At 35.8% G+C, this 18,298-nt stretch overlaps 1 protein-coding gene and 1 long non-coding RNA gene across 2 annotated transcripts in view; one reads left to right on the forward strand and one right to left on the reverse strand.

The window, feature by feature from the left end:
- LOC120522948 (prostaglandin F2 receptor negative regulator-like) overlaps nt 1–13,464 on the reverse strand; it is a 125,516-nt gene extending 112,052 nt beyond the window's left edge. The window contains exon 1 of the mRNA XM_039743749.1: nt 13,196–13,464. Within this exon, the coding sequence (XP_039599683.1) occupies nt 13,196–13,238 (43 nt within the window). The 5' untranslated portion in view covers nt 13,239–13,464. The remainder of the gene's footprint in view (nt 1–13,195) is intronic.
- Nucleotides 13,465–13,671: 207 nt separating this feature from the next.
- On the forward strand, nt 13,672–17,362 carry LOC120522949. Its single transcript, XR_005632539.1, has 2 exons — nt 13,672–13,757; nt 16,244–17,362. It is a non-coding gene; the product is annotated as an uncharacterized LOC120522949 (long non-coding RNA).
- The last annotated feature ends 936 nt before the right edge of the window (nt 17,363–18,298 follow it).

An 18,298-nucleotide genomic window follows, 5' to 3' on the forward strand; every position in this document is an offset into this window, starting at 1 on the left:
TTTGTCATGATATTCTAATTTTATGACCGGCACCTGTATATTGTTCTTTGTTCTAAACTTTTATTCCTTTTCAGGTTTCTCCTAATATCTACCAATATTACATTTTCCACTCCGTCCATCCCCACTTGTACTACCATCTTCATTTCATTCTTCTTAAGATTTTTACTTACTGTTATAATGTTTGTAGTTCTTTGCATCTCATAGTAATCACTCATCAATCCACTTTCTGGACCTGCTTTTTGAATCACAAGGTTGTGGACAGCAACTGGCATGAGATATATAACAAAACTAAATCATGTAGTTAATGCATTATATAAATTTAAGTGTTGACTTGGGATTGGCGATTTGAGCATAAGCAAAAAATGTGACCCTTAACTGAATTTAGCATGTTTGAGAATGTATGTATGCATGAACATATGTATGCACGTATTTATTTGTAGCAAATGCTATTTGAAGTTAATTTGAAGGTCGGAACTTGGCACTACAAATCAAGGCTAAAGTAAAAGATTTACAAGTGATTATAGACTCAGACCTAAACTTCAAATCACATATTTACTAATTAGACCTTTTATAACATCTCAAGATGCGGAAAAATTAACTTACACTTTTGTTGACTAGATTACTGCAATGCCATCCTAACAGGACTACCTAAGAAATACATCAATAGATCACAGCTTATTCAGAATGCAGCAATAAGAATCTAAACCAACAAAAGAAAGCCTGAACATATATCACCAGTCTTAGTATTGATTACTTCTGTCCTTTAGAATTGATTTTAGTACATTCTATTATTTTAATATATAAAGCTCTGAATAATCTTGCTCCTTCTTATATTTTGGAGTGCCTGTCCTATTAATCTTAAATCTTTCAACACTGTTTTGCTCATTATTCCAAGTGCTAAGCATAAAAGAAGTGGTATAGCAGCCTTTTGCTGTTATGTTCTAAAAATCTGGAATGCCTTACCAACAGAAATACACCAGGCTAATACGATCAAACATTTTAAATGACTAATAAGACTCCACTTTTTAATTCTGCTTTTTCATAGCTGATCTTTAGTGACACTTATAGTAGAGACAATGAATATCATAAACTTTAGAAATCTGTAATCATTATTAACCTTTATTATACTCTTTCTTTTTTCTGGTTTTCTCTGGTGGCGTTTTGTGCCACCACTATCTGATCAAAGTTCTCCACTGTGGCTTGTGATATTGGAAGGAACACTGAATTGAATGAGGACTGCTAAAATTAAATACTTCTATGTTAAAAATGAATCAGTAAACAAGATTTTTGGGTCATTCTTTGGGTTTCTGAGACCAAAATAACCTTCATTAGTATAACAACAAAAATGTGCCAAACATGGTGAAAGCAATATTTGAAAGCATATTTAGATGGTACAGTAGCCAATGTAATGCTGCCCCAAGTTGTGAGTAACGACTGTTGTCCAGTTCAATAGCAAATTCTGAATAAAAACACAGCCACACAGTAGGTAATACCAAAGTCTGATCTGTTAAGTGTAGAGGCTTGAAAACAGCAAAATAAAAAAAAAAAACTCTTAATATTGACAAGTTTGATTTATAAGGGAGACTTAAATTCTAGAAAAAGAAGGAAAGCTTTGGAAAAGTAAAGTTTCAGGAGTTTGTGACATTTGAAATTTGCCTTTTCCATTTTCTTCTATGATTATTACTAACCTGGTAATATCTTGTCCTTACACTGATATAATCTCACAAAAGAAAATGTCACAAATATGGCAAGTAATTTTTAATAAGTAATTTTCTAATAACTCTGATTTGAAGAATGGTTTGTTTTGTGCAAACGAAAATATCTTAAATTCTTTGGATATTCACTAACTCACAAGACAATTGCATAATAATGTTTGAATTGTTTAGTATTGGCTTTAAGCGGTATTTATCTTTCAGCAACTGGGCAGAAAATATAATTTAACAAATTCAGTACATACATGAGGCAAAATAAATTTTGAAGTCCATGATGATTCTATCTCTCTTTATAAAACCTACAGTGAAATCCCCCTAAGCCTATAAAATCACCCAATTTATTTAAACTCTAGGGGGAAATCCACTTCTGTGCCACATAATAAATTTAAGATCTGTATATATACAGTATAAGTTATATATTTGCTTATGAACACGTAATTGGCAGGTGACTATCAAGTAATTGAAAGTTAGTACTGTAAATAATCTAGGTACATATTCCAATAAAACCAAATATTCACTGATGAGTTGACAGGACAGTGAGAAAAATATTGTAGGAGAGGTGAATTATAAAGATGTAAAATTTTGAAAAAAAAAAAAACTTATGAAAATAATAACTAACAAGTAAACCTCCAAAAGTGAGGGTGGGGGGAAATGTACATTGTAAAAAAACTGTATCCTTATCATTATTCATAAGTGTTTTACAACGACTCAGAATGCACAGTCTCTTCTAGAATTTTTTCATCAATAGCAAGCATGCACATCACTCAGTCACATATAATTATAATATATGTACCAGACCCTGCATTGAACCATGTGAATACTTGAATTTGTCTTCAAAAATGAGTATCTGTATTAAAACATACAGTAATAATTTAACTCTACTTACTTATTTATTTTACAGAGTAGAAAACAGTCAGGTTAACTGACAAGGTCAGGGTTACACCTTAGTGGGATATGAATGCATAAACTTGTAGTTACCTGTGCCTCTCTATAATCACTATGCCTTGCCAAACAGTAGAAGTAACTCTATGCCTAAAAGAGCAATTCCAGGGCACAAATATAACCTTGGATGAAGAAGAAATTACAAACAATCATTGTTAAGCAATCATCAGTATTTATTTAGGGTACAATACAGCATTTGACATTAGATTTAAGAGAGAAAAGAAAGCAGCAGTTTTAGGATCCGATACATTACTCACCTTCCAAACAGATTATAATAATCAGTGACACAGGAGTTTAAATCCTAGTAAAACAAAAACAATTTTAACTACAGAATGAGTGCTGGATTTTTGCCTGCTTGCCACAAAAATGATTCTCTAGCATTCCCTTTGCACATCTGTGGTGTGTTTAATTTAACTCCCAGTAAATTCACAATTCAGTGCATCTAAAGTCAGTTTTAAATCTTTTCCCATTCCAGAATGGTTCTGTGGATTCTCACTGATCCACTCCATTCTCACTTATACCGGTTCTGAAGGATAACAGTGACTACAATGTATCTTGACAACAGGTTTACAATCATTGATAATGATACCAAATATAAGCTTAAGGCTTTTGAATACTCCCAGACCTTTACAAAGCATTAATTAAAAGGCTAAAAAGAACTATAAGAAATGGAAGTCAGTCTGTATTTGGAAAAGTCAGAAAACTACATGAGATGTAAACATGATGAACACTGTGACACTAGTTATGCTCAAAAATGTAGTCCTCTTGCAAGAATAGCTTTGTGAGAAGAGAATGGCTACTACAAACTTAAGTTTGCCTTATGCACAAGAAATTGTTCTGGATGAACAGTATTAAAGACTGAAAATGCTTTATCATCCCAACAACATATCACTGAACACCAGAAAACCATAAAAAATAAAAAGGTTCAAATGTCCGCAGAATCTGTGACTGAAGATGAGCTGCTACAACCTCGAAACAGCCACTGCACAAATGGCAGTTTCAAATTGCTTCCATTATAATAAATGAGAATAAATAGTAAGTGATCACAGCCTCACAATTCTCCACATATATGAGTTAGAAGTGTGTGATGTATTGTTTACAATGATATCTTAATTGTTGTTTTAACGATGTACGAGTTTAAATGATCAAATATGTCACTCACTTTGCTAAAAACAATCAAAAACACACCTTTAGCGTCCAAGCATTCACTGTCTCATGTAATCTAACAGGATAGACTACTGTGCATTCTCAGTCTCAATTGTAGGGCAGAGAAGGCCCTTACTGCAGGAAGCAGGATTGGGCGAAAATGGAGCTCATCTCATGCACATACACAGCTGAGTTAGCAGACCTGCCCATGTAGCGTTATCTGCGTTTGCATAGTTAGATGTGAGTGGCTTGGAGTTGTCGCCCCATTCAATCCTGTTTGCAACTGCATAATTATTTATTCAATCTGCCAAAGCACTTCTTCATTTCCCCCCAAAACAATTGGTTCTTAAAATGCTACGTAATCTCCAAAATATGAAGTTGCTATACATTTTAAAATGAGTTTCTTTCTGCTGTCTTTTGTTTAACACTTACTGTAGGTGTTAACTTGGTTTAAAGTCCATGAACTGTAATAATGTAAACAGCATGTTAACAGTTCATTTAAACAAATACCACTACAATAATGATGACATAATCAAAGCCATTACAATAGCAGCTACAGCAGAACCCATGTCCATGGCGACAGAGGAAGACAACTCTACCCCAGGCAACTCAACTGCTTCAGCACACCCTATAGTTTCAGAAGCTAAAGCAAGTGATTACACAAGGGAGGGAGCAAAGAAGAAAAAAAAGTCTTTAGGCTGGTATTTCAAAAAACAAACACAGAAAAGCATGATATCAAGTCTCAATCCAGACTCTTTTTCTGTGTAGTTCATAGTTGGTGGATTGGGCTACCAAACTCCATCTGTACTGCCAACTCCCTCAATGCGTTTAAGAAACTATTGAAGACCCATCTGTTCTTTGACTGTCTGTCTAACTGATAGAAGAAAAAAAAAACTATGTTCTGTGATCTTTCATATTGATGGTTAAATTGTTGTTTAACTGGTTTATCGATTGTAAATTTATTAGTTACTACCGCTTTCACTTGTGGCAATCAACTTTTGTTACATGTCCTACTACACTTGCTGAACAAACAGGCCCTAATTATGTTTACCTCTGTTGTAAGTCGCTTATGGATAAAAGCATCTGCCAAGCAAATAAATGTAAATGTAAATAACCATTTTATTCTCTTTAGATTCATATCTTCTTTACAATAAGGATAAGTGTCTGTTTAAAATGCTCTCATTATAATAGTTTTGTTGGTCTTATTGAAATTTTATTGTGTAAATCCTGTAGGCCACTTTGAAAAGGTTTACTCATACTTGAGCACAGGAAAGGCACCATATAAATAAAATGTATTATTATTACTTGCACTGTTTGATCTCAATAATACTACAACTGCCGATTTTAATGTTTTCATATTATTTTACTTCATTTTTAAGTAAGTAAATAAGACCTGTTTTACTTAACTGTTGTTTCTATTAATCTCATTAGTAATATCCTATTAACAAGGCCAAGCTACATCAACAGACTTTTATAAATATGTTTTTAAAAGATGCAAAATATTGTCTAATTATCATTTTCGTCAAAGTCCCAGAAAATACCGAGATATTATTTTTTGCCAATATTGCACACCCCTAATATGAGTGTACCAAACCAAACCTTATTGCTGATTTGTTATTGATGTTATTATGAACTGGTCACTCCTAAATTGGTTGTTCTTTATTTGTAAAACATTAACAAATTATATTTTACACTCAGCCACTTTGCCAGTCTGGGTCCTTTCTTCTCACTGTAAAAACAAAGACCTATCAGCTGCATTGCCTAGCAATATACAAAATATTTTTATTTTGGTTTGGTCTTGTTTTAACTCAAATGAATCACCTAGTAAATACACATGGAAAAAAAAAAAAGTCCAAAAGTCTAAAATTGCTATCCCAAAACCTCAAAACAGTTACAAGAAACAGTATTATAATTTTAAGTTTCTAAATATTGAAACATTTGACAACAACTAGTGTTATATTTCTGTGGGAGGGAATAAGAATGTTTTAACAGTGTACAGTAAATGGGTATGCATTTCACTACAACATATCTCTCAGAAACTTGCAGGCACCTTACACTGTAATGCTTGTCTTTTAATTTTCTTTTTTTTAATCGCAGATAGACAAGATTCAATTGAAAAACCAGGCCATATCATAACCTTCATAAGTGAAAAGGTTTAACCCCTACTATTGACTGACTGTGTAACAATGACTGAAAATATACATATATAACCACATTATGTACTAGGGTTGCATGGTATACTGGTACAAGAAAGGCACAGTACCAGCATTTCAGAATTTTCAGTACAAGAGGTAAATGTCAACTTTCCTCCCAATCCCCCAACCACCCCCCTCGATTTTGGCAGCAGCTTTGTATACATGTGGAAAAACATCCATTTTCTAGTATTCACAAAATGAAACCACAGCCTGTACAGGGGACCACCACCCACTGCTTTGAGGTACTATGAAATTTATGGAGACACCCATCTTTTTGCTTAAGCGTGATCGGGACTTCATGGGGGACCCATATTGCATGAAAGAGATCGGGATTTAATGGAAACCCTTATCCTCCCCAACTCCATTGCCTCGATGGGATCAGATTTCACAGCTATCAGAAGGGAAGCAGTGTGCATGTTAGAGAGGAGTGCAATTTTGCATGGTATCAAAGATGCTGGAGTAATACGGGGGTGGGTTGTTTTGGAGCTATCAGCTATTTGCTTCAGAACCCTTTTGGTGCTGGTACTGAGGTCTCAAAGCTGGTATCAATACTGAAGTCAAAACTTTAGTTTCTATCCAGTGCTATTCCTGATTTAGCATATCAGGCTTCACATTGTTTAGTGGTGTTCAGAGGCCTTAAATTAGCATGTGTTATTTGGTCATTATTAAGTCAGGCTTCACAATGACAAAGGATCACAGCTTCTCTTAACCATTTAAATTCTATTTTAATTTGACTTTACCAATAGATTGACATTTACAATATTAAAAAATGCAACAGAAAAAGGCAGAGAAATGAATTAATATATTTTATTGTGTGAAGTTCATCACTTGGTCATAAAATACAGTTATTCTCCAACTTATTATTTAAAGAGAAAGTCACATTTACATTGTAATCTGTAAATCATACCAATTTTGCCTCGTAACAATATTTAATAGGAGCTTGAACCATTCCAAAAGTACACTTACCTGCTAACTTCAGCAAATGCCCAACATATGTTTTGCACTGTGTGTGTTATTTACAAACCAGAGGCATCTGTCACTTTCTGGTGAAAAGTTGCAATCACAGAAAACACTGCCTTAAAACTACCTTTGTATTTGATTTTTTTATACAATCACACACTTATGTTCATCTGAGATCACAATACTTATCATCTGTATGAGAATCCAGTGTAAACTGCTGTTCCAATAGCTCAAAGGGTTTACAAAAAAAAAAAAAGAGTTAAATTAATGTAGACTGCAAAAATGAGGAGCTGATTTATGAGTGAGATGTAAGCACAGTACTAAAAAGCAGCCAAGTTAACTAATGTGCTGTGAGTCAATTACCCACTTAAATCAAACCTAACGTTGCCAATAACATCTCAATTTATTTGTAATGTTTCCAAAGCTGCCGGGACAGATTCTAACCCCCCCAAATATACACAAGACTAATCTGGATTAAGTATATTAAAAAATGGATGAATATATGGATGGAAGGAAGAATGAACAGAAGGACAATGAACAAATGAAGTGTCATATTAAGCATAATCTATTGATTATGATACTAATAGCTTAAAAATATAATTGGCAGACTCTACTGCAGCATTAGACTGTAAAGCACAAGGATTCCACATAAATCCTCAACAATGACTCATTACATGATCTTGAGTGAGTAACCTAACCTGCCAGTGCTCCAACTGTTGAAATATGAAAAAATGTTGTACTATGCACTTAGTTGTCATTTCAGTGAAACAGCTGTATCATTAAGCAATCTATTGTAAATGATCTGAATCTCCTTGCAGCTTATGTGACACCCAGTGCAAATCTTAGCATCTTTAACTCTGCCAGCTCCAGCTTTGTCGCCTGCTTCCAAAATAAGAATAACTACTAGAAATTTGTCACCAAAAAACCCAAACAAAGAAATACTGCAAAATGCTGATGCGCTCATATAAGCCTACAATAAATCAATCAATCTCCATTTGAGAAAAATACTATAAACCCACCAAATATCTGATGGTTGAATTAAAAAAAAAAAAAAAAGACAAAAATCTGAATTCAGTGCAGTTGCTATGTTAAATCAAAACTTTCCCTACAATCCCATCTTTACAAACCTACAACACATTCTCACTTAAATACCAAAAAAGTTGGGACACTAAACAAATTGTGAATAAGAACTGAATGCAATGATGTGGAGATGGCAAATGTCAATATTTTATTTGTAATAGAACGTAGATGACAGATCAAACGTTTAATCCGAGTAAATGTATCATTTTAAAGGAAAAATATGTTGATTCAAAATTTCACGGTCTCAACAAATCCCAAAAAAGTTGGGACAAGTAGCAATAAGAGGCTGGAAAAAGTAAATTTGAGCATAACGAAGAGCTGGAAGACCAATAAACACTAATTAGGTCAATTGGCAACATGATTGGGTATAAAAAGAGCTTCTCAGAGTGGCAGTGTCTCTCAGAAGCCAAGATGGGTAGAGGATCACCAATTCCCACAATGTTGCGCAGAAAGATAGTGGAGCAATATCAGAAAGGTGTTACCCAGCGAAAAATTGCAAAGACTTTGCATCTATCATCATCAACTGTGCATAACATCATCCGAAGATTCAGAGAATCTGGAACAATCTCTGTGCGTAAGGGTCAAGGCAGTAAAACCATACTGGATGCCCGTGATCTCCGGGCCCTTAAACGACACTGCACCACAAACAGGAATGCTACTGTAAAGGAAATCACAGAATGGGCTCAGGAATACTTCCAGAAACCATTGTCAGTGAACACAATCCACCGTGTCATCCGCCGTTGCCAGCTGAAACTCTACAGTGCAAAGAAGAAGCCATTTCTAAGCAAGATCCACAAGCTCAGGCATTGTCACTGGGCCAGGGATCATTTAAAATGGAGTGTGGCAAAATGGAAGACTGTTCTGTGGTCAGATGAGTCACGATTCGAAGTTCTTTTTGGAAATCTGGGACGCCATGTCATCTGGACCAAAGAGGACAAGGACAATTCAAGTTGTTATCAACGCTCAGTTCAGAAGCCTGCATCTCTGATGGTATGGGGTTGCATGAGTGCGTGTGGCATGGGCAGCTTGCATGTCTGGAAAGGCACCATCAATGCAGAAAAATATATTCAGGTTCTAGAACAACATATGCTCCCATCCAGACGTCATCTCTTTCAGGGAAGACCCTGCATTTTTCAACAAGATAATGCCAGACCACATTCTGCATCAATCACAACATCATGGCTGCGTAGGAGAAGGATCCGGGTACTGAAATGGCCAGTCTGCAGTCCAGATCTTTCACCTATAGAGAACATTTGGCGCATCATAAAGAGGAAGGTGCGACAAAGAAGGCCCAAGACGATTGAACAGTTAGAGGCCTGTATTAGACAAGAATGGGAGAGCATTCCTATTTCTAAACTTGAGAAACTGGTCTCCTCGGTCCCCAGACGTCTGTTGAGTGTTGTAAGAAGAAGGGGAGATGCCACACAGTGGTGAAAATGGCCTTGTCCCAACTTTTTTGGGATTTGTTGACACCATGAATTCTGAATCAACATATTTTTCCCTTAAAATGATACATTTTCTCAGTTTAAACTTTTGTTCCGTGATTTATGTTCTATTCTGAATAAAATATTAGAAGTTGGTGCCTCCACATCATTGCATTCAGTTTTTATTCACGATTTGTATAGTGTCCCATCTTTTTTGGAATCCGGTTTGTATTAAACATTTCTAATTATATAGTATTTAGAACTTCAAAAATGTATTAACTATAATGTTTTGAAATGTTGTTTAGCATTGCTCTAAAGTGAACTTCTTACAATGGTATTTCTTTCCCTATGTGCAAGTTAAAGACTTTTATTAAAGGGAGCCTAACTCACTTATAAATTTTCTCTTATTTACCTTTTATACAGACATTATTAAAAAGTCATCAGTATCATACCAGCACTTTCAAAACACCACACAGTTTGGTAGTTTTCAGAACGGGACTAACTATCAAATCGTTATACAATGAATGAAAGCCAGGATTCGAAAGAATACATTCTTCCTCAATTTGTATAAAACACTGGGTAAATATCAGAAATGTACATAATGTTGCAAGTACTGAAAGAAGCTACCTTTGAGAGTCACCTTTCAGCGCCCACTCCATTTGGTCATGCGTTTTGAGTATGACCTTTGACTATGGGTTCACCATAAACCCTTATCCTCCAAAAGCTTTTCTGGAGTAACACCACATAGAACACCACTGTTCTATCAACATGGTTTACTAAATCGTGGACAATTTTATGGTTTGAATTTGCTCACTTTTTGTGACACAATAGGAAAGAGATGCACCCTTCTTCTATGTAAAAATATGAAAAAAAAATTTCAATCAATAGATAACTACTCAAATTCTTCAGTGTACTGTACATCTTGCTTGAAGATTGGCATGAGTTGCCTTGAAAGCTTGCATATTGTAATCTTTTTAGTTAGCCAATAAAAGGTGTCATTTTGCTGTAATTCTCACTACATTCATAATGGCTAACACAGTACAGTATATCTTTAGTAATACTGTCCTCAACTAGTGCTCTATTATCGAAGTGTAGATCACATGCAATAGCTGCAAACCTTCCACTAAACTTGACTAATGTCTGATATCTAGCCTACTACTAAACTTTCCTTTACTTTTTTGTTTTTCTTATAATGTACAGAAAGAGATACAAGACTTTGTCAAATGTATATGAATAATTCAGTTTGACACAATTACTTATTATTTATTGCAAGAAATTGTAAATTGCAAGTTTCTTGTAAAATTCAAAAAAATGAAAAATAAATAACAAATGAACTTGTTTTTACACAGCAACAACACAGTAGAGGACACAAGGCTGCACAACCCAGAATAAAGGTTATTGGAAACATCCAAATAAACATTACATGTATATCTGAATAAAGAATAATATTCAAGAATTAACAACAGGTCTACAATAAATACCTGAAGTATTCTGTGGCCCACAAAGAACCATTTATTTAACTGTTTTCTCTTATTGGTTGTATTACTTTGACTTTTTATACATGTGTCACCTATTTGAGTTCATGTTATATGACTGGCATTTAGCACTGTGCTCTGCTGCTTTTTTTTGCCTGTCACACTTTCCACTAGCCAGTTATAAGAAATGCAATATACATTATAATCAATTAATAAACATCTTCAGAGAACTTCCAGTTGATAAAGTGATTCCAACAGGCCAGCCCCTCACTATTGTCTTCAAACAGGATTTGGAAGCGAATAAACTACCCTAACAGTGAAGGTTCCTACAACTAATGTTTGGGGAGACTACTATACTACAGTACTTTGGTACAATTTCAGTTTTGATTAGAGAAGAAATTACTCTCATAGTAAATGATACGATACATTGAAGAATTGATATCTACCATTAGACTATTTTAATCCAATAGAAGCAACTTCACCATTGTGATTTCAACTAGTAGCTGTGTTCTTGGGCAAAGTATCAAATTCCTAGTAATTTCTAGGGGTCTTCTGAATGCATTCATGTACTGTAATTGGTTTCAAGTGAAATGAGCCTGTTACGTGTAAGCCAGTGCTGAAGGAACAGGTAAAAAAAAAAAAAAAGTCCATGTTCATATCTGAGAGGCAAGGCAACCATAAATTTCAGTTTAAATGAGAACTGTCCATCCTTTGTGCATTTGGTTTCTTCCACAGTTCATGATTTGCTTGGCTAATATGAGACAGACCATGTATTAGCATGGATCATTGAACGTGTGTGATGGAGTTGGTTCCTGCTTGGCTGGCGCTTTCAGTAACAATTTTAATAATGACGTAAAGGGGTATAGAATATTAAAGGATTTATACATATATATACACATACATTATATATATACAAATATATATATACATATACACATATATATGTATATACTGTATGTATTATATATATATATATGGCCTTTGATACGGTTTGTATATTTATAGCTAGAAATCCACAAAGGGAGAAAATTAATCACCTATCATAAATTAGGAAGAAAAGACTGAGCTTTCAACACCTACTGGGAGTCATCATCAGCGGAAAATGATTAGACATACAGGAATCTAGGCAATATATATGGGGGTTGATGGGTGCAAGAAATGTGTATTAGTAAGATGGGGTTCAGAGGGTGTTGGTCTTAAAGTCTTACATTATTTGGATATTCTTCTTTTTAAGCCTGTATATGACCATGTGTCTGTTAATGGCGTTTTCATTCGATAGCCACAATTCAACCAGCTCAAAAGGCAAAAGGCATTTGCCCTGAATCTTACTGGCACCGTTTCCCAGCTACCCTCAAAATGAAGAATCAGTACATCACCAATAACTTCACTCGAGACAGTGCTATTAAAAATTCAGATTGCAAAGAATTCCACAGACAAATCATGAATGCGCATATCCTGCTTATATGAGAGGATAACAATAGTGAAAGTAAATCAATGGCCACTAAGCCAAGTCAGCATACGTTCATACTGGAGGCGAGCCATACTATCTCTAAGAAAATCACCCGGGATAAAGATGTCATTTTCAAAATAATCGCTTTAAAAATAATCCTAACTGTTCCCTGTGACCCTATACTACGAACAGCGTGCTCAGGAAATGAAAAGATCGATAGATGGATCCGCATCCCCCTCCACCCTCTCTTACCCAGTGACATAGCCGTATTATACTCAACCACCTCGAGGGAATTTATTCTTTTTCAGTGTGATCAAGCTACGAATAAGAGTTCAGTCATTAAGCCTGAAACACGGTCGTAACGTTTAGTATGTATTCCTTTTTTTCCTCCCTTTTTTCAGTAGCAGCAGGCTTCGACCGCTGTTAACTCCTTGCAGGGCGCGCTGCCACCACCGCCATCCCCCAGCACTTTATTAACCTCCGATCTGGCCTCCAGAGAACGCCAGTCATCGGTTACACATGAAAATAGCTAAGTCGCTTAAACTGCAAAGTGAAACACGCGGGTGCGTAATCAACATTTCACACATGAACAACAATAAATCTAAAGAGAACTCTGAATTTTGACATAAAAATAAAGCAGAGAACACAGCAGTAATGATTAAAAATAAACTCCTTTCGATCGCTTTAACTATTAATTGTACAGCTGTATCTCATATATTCTGTATACATGCATCCAGTAAGCCCAATAAGCAAGTGAGTTTTTCCCAATCAGCTAAAAATATTACTAATAAGAGTTAATACCATAACTTACCAAATACACCCAGCAAAATAAAAGCAGAGACGATGCGATTCATCTTCGTCGGCTAATAATTCTACGACTTGTCCAAACGTCCCCTGCCCCAAGATGAAGGCAATAATCCTTTAGGAGAATCCACCAAGGCACCCGGCGCCGACGAAACAATAAAATCTTACTTTAAAAAAAAGTGTAAAATCCGTAAGAGACGCCAAAGTGTAAAGTGCCTCCCGCTCACTAGACACTACCACAAGCTCCTTCGCTCGGTAGCCACTCCTGTTTCACACTCATTGTGCTTCTCGGCTTTTTCTTTACTTTCGGGATCGGAGAACAGCAAGGAGAAACCTCAGCAAGTGCGGAAGTTGCAAAAAAGAAACTTTTTTTCTCACAGCCAGGTAGCACGAGGCGCGTCAGCGATCACGTAAGAAGCTTATGTAAATAGAGTTAAAAGAACAAAATTTAGCGGAGCTGGTTAAGTATTTCGACACGGGGGGCTGGCGGTCGCGCCGTGCTGTGGCCGTGTCATCGACCCCTCTTAGCGCCAACAGAGAAGGCGTGAGACGGAGTCTTGAATGACCAGGTAAGGCTGCTGTTTTAAAAGTTAATAGGCGACAATCTAAAAAGTGCGACTTTTGACGAGTTATATACAGGTGTCAAATTTCCAGTTCTTCCTTGCCAAACGTGTGTGCTTAATTTGTAACTGTAACTTCCATAAATTATTGAAGCGTTTTATACTGTAGAGTGCCGCGCGTTTGTTTTATTAGGATATGCAAAACCCTGTAATTCCCCTTTCATACCATTAATGTTTGCCTTTGGACGCTATTAAAATAAATAACTACCGACTGTTTATAAACCAAAAAAGATGTGACTTTTTATTTTCCGTTATCCTATATAAAATAAAGAAGTCCTGTTGTTTGTTTACTTCGTTTTGTCTGTTCAACATTCAAATCTTTAGAATAGTAATTCAGTTGAAGCAGTGATAACTGGGGTGCCTTTGATCTGAAGAGTGCATGATCTCCCAGTGTTCACATGAATTTCACAGTGGGACTCCAGTTTCCTTCCATAGGCTAAATATTTAATTATTGGCAGCTTTTTCACTTTAAACTGGCCTGACATGAGCAGCTCCAGTTTTGTATTGATGGCTTCCCATAGCTGATAATCTGAGCTCCCCATGACCCCATAATGGCTGCCTGCAGTCATTATGATGTGGTGGAGGTTCAGTTCCTGACTGTGCCCCACTGTGTCTCCCTGAGTAAGTTACATAACCTTCCTGTGTTCCAGCTGGAAGAACTATGTGTTAACACTTATAACTTTACCCTGAAGGTCATTTAGAATAAAGGTATACGTCAAATGTTAAGAAACACATAATGGATAAACATGAGCTTGCAGCTATTTATGGAATACTCATTTCATTCAGATTCATAACTACAGTTCAAGGTTGTAGGGGATCAAAGCTCATCCCACAAGTATCATTCCAAAGCAGGGGCGTTTTTGGAATTTGCAGGTATCATGGTTATCTGCTATGTTCCCTTTAAAGTAGGAAGTCAGAATTTCAGAGTTGCTAGTTGGAATTTTCAGAAACTTGGGTCTGGTCTGTCAAGTCCATGTTTGCCCTGCCACAGAACATGATCTTAATTCAAAATGGTGCCGCACACCTCAAACGTTTTAGTGAAAAATGTATATTAGCAATTCTGTGTATTTGTGGATCATTAAATCAGTCTTACACATAGTGCTGTCATACTTTCATCTGAGGACATGTTACTACAGTTTTTGGATACGTAAAATACTGTGTAATGCATTGTTATTAACTGCTATTTTTCCAATCACAATAAAGGTTTTCCAGGATGCATCAATATTGGTTTTCCAAATGTTTTACTGGAACACAGTGTATTCTAGTGTGGCATCATTCCCAGCTCTGACATCTGATTTTAAAGATAAATGGAACACAGTATTAGCCACCTCTTTGATTGTTACATGGTTATGAAATGAAAGAATAGATAATAAGCCTCCATTGGGATTTTGTTAGCATTCCTAGACATATATAAACTCAAGGAGTGGAGGTGGAGGGTTCCATGTGGGGCTTCACATATGTTCATACGCTAGCTTATTCTGTGATCATGATTTAAATAATATGTAATGGACAAAAGAACCAGAAGGTTGGTGCAATAGATCATATATATGACAAAAAGATAAGGGGTTGGCACAGACAAAAGATAAGGGGTTGGCACAGTACATCAGGAGCTTTAAACTCTGAAGCCCCACTGGTCCCAAGCCAGAAACAAACTCATCATGATTTCCTAGTCTATCCTTCTGTACTCATAATAACTCATAAATGGCCAACTTTTGTATTACAAATTAACTTTGCCTACCACTCTCTGGGATGAGGAAAAACTCGGGATACTTTTAAAAATGTACATGTATACAGGGAAAACATACAAACTTTGTGCATATCTACTGAGACACTATGCTGCTTCTTAACTACTTAAGTTTACTGCGAACCAGATCTCAGTCCATGCTGTTTTTCTTGCATCGCTCCCAGCTTGTGGAATGAGCTGCCCATATCCATTTGAACTTCTGACTCCTTCAATGTGTTCAAGAAAAGTTTGAAGACTCTCTTGTTTGATAGACCTCTGTCTAACTGATATTAGCTGTTAGGTTTGTAACCTAAGTATAGTAACACTTGCTCCCAAATTGTCACCCAGAATGATGTTTACTTGATTATGTTGCCCTCTTTTGTAAACTGCTTTGCATAAAAACATCTGCTAAGCAAACCAATGTAAATGTAAATTGAACATATGATTCAAGGCAGGTGGAGCTCTAATAAAGAATAACTAAGAACTACACCACCTGCGGTGGGCTGGCGCCATGCCCGGGGTTTGTTCCTGTCTTGTGCCCTGTGCTGGCTGGGATTGGCTCCAGCAGACTCCCGTGACCCTGTGTTAGGATATAGCGGGTTGAACAATGACTGACTGACTACACCACCATACTGCCTGTATATAATGTATTGTGTTTCTTCATATTATTATCTAATAGTATTCATTTTCACTTTCTTATTGTTCTTTTCAGTAAATTGTGAAAAGCAGTGCTTGATGTGGGAAAAAGAAGAGGCATTTCTTAAGATGCTTCTGCATTGTAAGCCAAATGGAGATGGATGGATATATATTACACTTACAGACCAGGAGTGGGGTATTGACATATATGCTCCATGATTCATCGATTTTATGTTTGAAGATGCCTCAACACTAGATTTACAGCCTCCAAGATACATGGAATTAAAGACCATCAGAGGGGTCCTCCTTGCTACATCACCAGCTGAATAATATGCAGTAATGTGAGGTTGTGAGAAGTGCCAGTTCTGCTTATTGTAATTTTCAGGCCACTACAAGCACTGCAGCAATGTTATTATATTAAACGATGTTAGAATGTGTGTATATCCTAAGACAAAATATGTTTACAGTACAGTATGTTGTAACTGAACTCTGTGCTGCCCCTCTCTCCATAGGCCTGCTCCTAGTATTTTATTTATTTCCAATACATTAGTTACTACTGTTGTTTTTATTAGTTATTACTTATTTATTTATTACTATCTGTTTCAATGTATTACCTATTATTTATCTCTCATCTATTTGTAGTATAGCATAGTTCTTTACTTGCCTTGCACTTGTTCCCTGTTTATATGCGTGCTGCATCATGGTCCTGGGGAACATTATTTCATTCCATTATATACTGCAATACTGTGGATGGTACGTATGACAATAAACCACTTTACTTGATTTGAAATCCTTATTTAAACTTCATGTCATACAAACTTATGTCTTCTAATGCATTGTATAATTGTTCATTTTAGCTTCTTTATGGTAAGATTCCAGTTTGATTCCCTTTTTGTTAATAAGAAAATTTAAATGTTCCCCTCAGTCCAAAAGAGAGACTGATGAGCCCAGATTGATCAATTGGAAGGAAGTATTTATGAATTGACAGGGATCCTATCAAAGGATAATTCCTACCTTGTGCCCAATTCTTGATTTAGCTAGGTTCTAGGTTATTGCAGGCCTATACAGGTTAAAAGCTGGTCCACAAATAGGACTTGTATTTATTTCCAAACATTTTCCTATGCTTCTTTGCCATTTGTCCTTTAGTATATTTTGAATTCTTATAATCAATATAAATAAAATCGTAATACCCTTTTGTATGCATTCTAAAGTTTTTGGCTTTGTCTGATATTACATATCCATTTTGCACACTAAGGACCTAATTTCAACACTCAGATCACATTTTGTATGTTTGTCTGCAAACACGCAGAAATGTCCAAACTGATTATCATGATATTTTGCTTGTAGGATTGTGATTATCATGACATTTTGCCTGTAGGATGGCATTGGTCTAAAAATTTAACGGGAAGGGAGGGTCATAATGGGGGGCAGCCCAAAAGTGCGAATTATTCCAAAATGACTGAGTTGATCTTGAAAAAATGTTGCATGTGTAATAAAGCTGAAAAATGTCAAATTCAGGCTACAGAATGTTTGAAAAATTACACTGAGAAGGGTGGTTGTAGTGGAGGAGACAAATGTATTGCTCCATAAACAACTGCATCTAAATTCATAACATTTTCCATGGATATTTTTGCTGACATAGATTAACATCTAGACTTCTAAGTCTTTTTAAAAATTCCAGTGAGAAATGGTATTGTAATAGGTATCTGCACAAAATCAAAACTGCATTTGCATTGTGATGGAGTCACCAACACAAGAATCACACATCCCTCAAAAACTGCTGTCTAGTTTCACAAATGTTTGCATTTACCACATTTTTTATACAACTTAAAATGTAGGCTTCATGGAGTTTCTTGAATTCATTGGGGGTCATAATGGGAGAGCGAGCATCACAAAAAAACAGACATTACTCCAAAATAGCCGAGTGGATGTTCATGAAATGTTGCATGTACATTACAGTTAATTCAACTTAACATATAGAGTTTCAAAAGTTTCACAATGAATAGGAGTTCAATAGAGGAAACAACAGTAAAATAGTAGTTCTGTCCAGCTTACATTCTGTATCAATGATTTAGTTATTTAACTAGTAATGCAGTTTTTAATGAGGGATTAAACATGTATTTGTGAATCC

The sequence above is a fragment of the Polypterus senegalus genome, chromosome 2 (genome assembly GCF_016835505.1).
Source record: "Polypterus senegalus isolate Bchr_013 chromosome 2, ASM1683550v1, whole genome shotgun sequence".
Taxonomy (NCBI): domain Eukaryota; kingdom Metazoa; phylum Chordata; class Cladistia; order Polypteriformes; family Polypteridae; genus Polypterus; species Polypterus senegalus.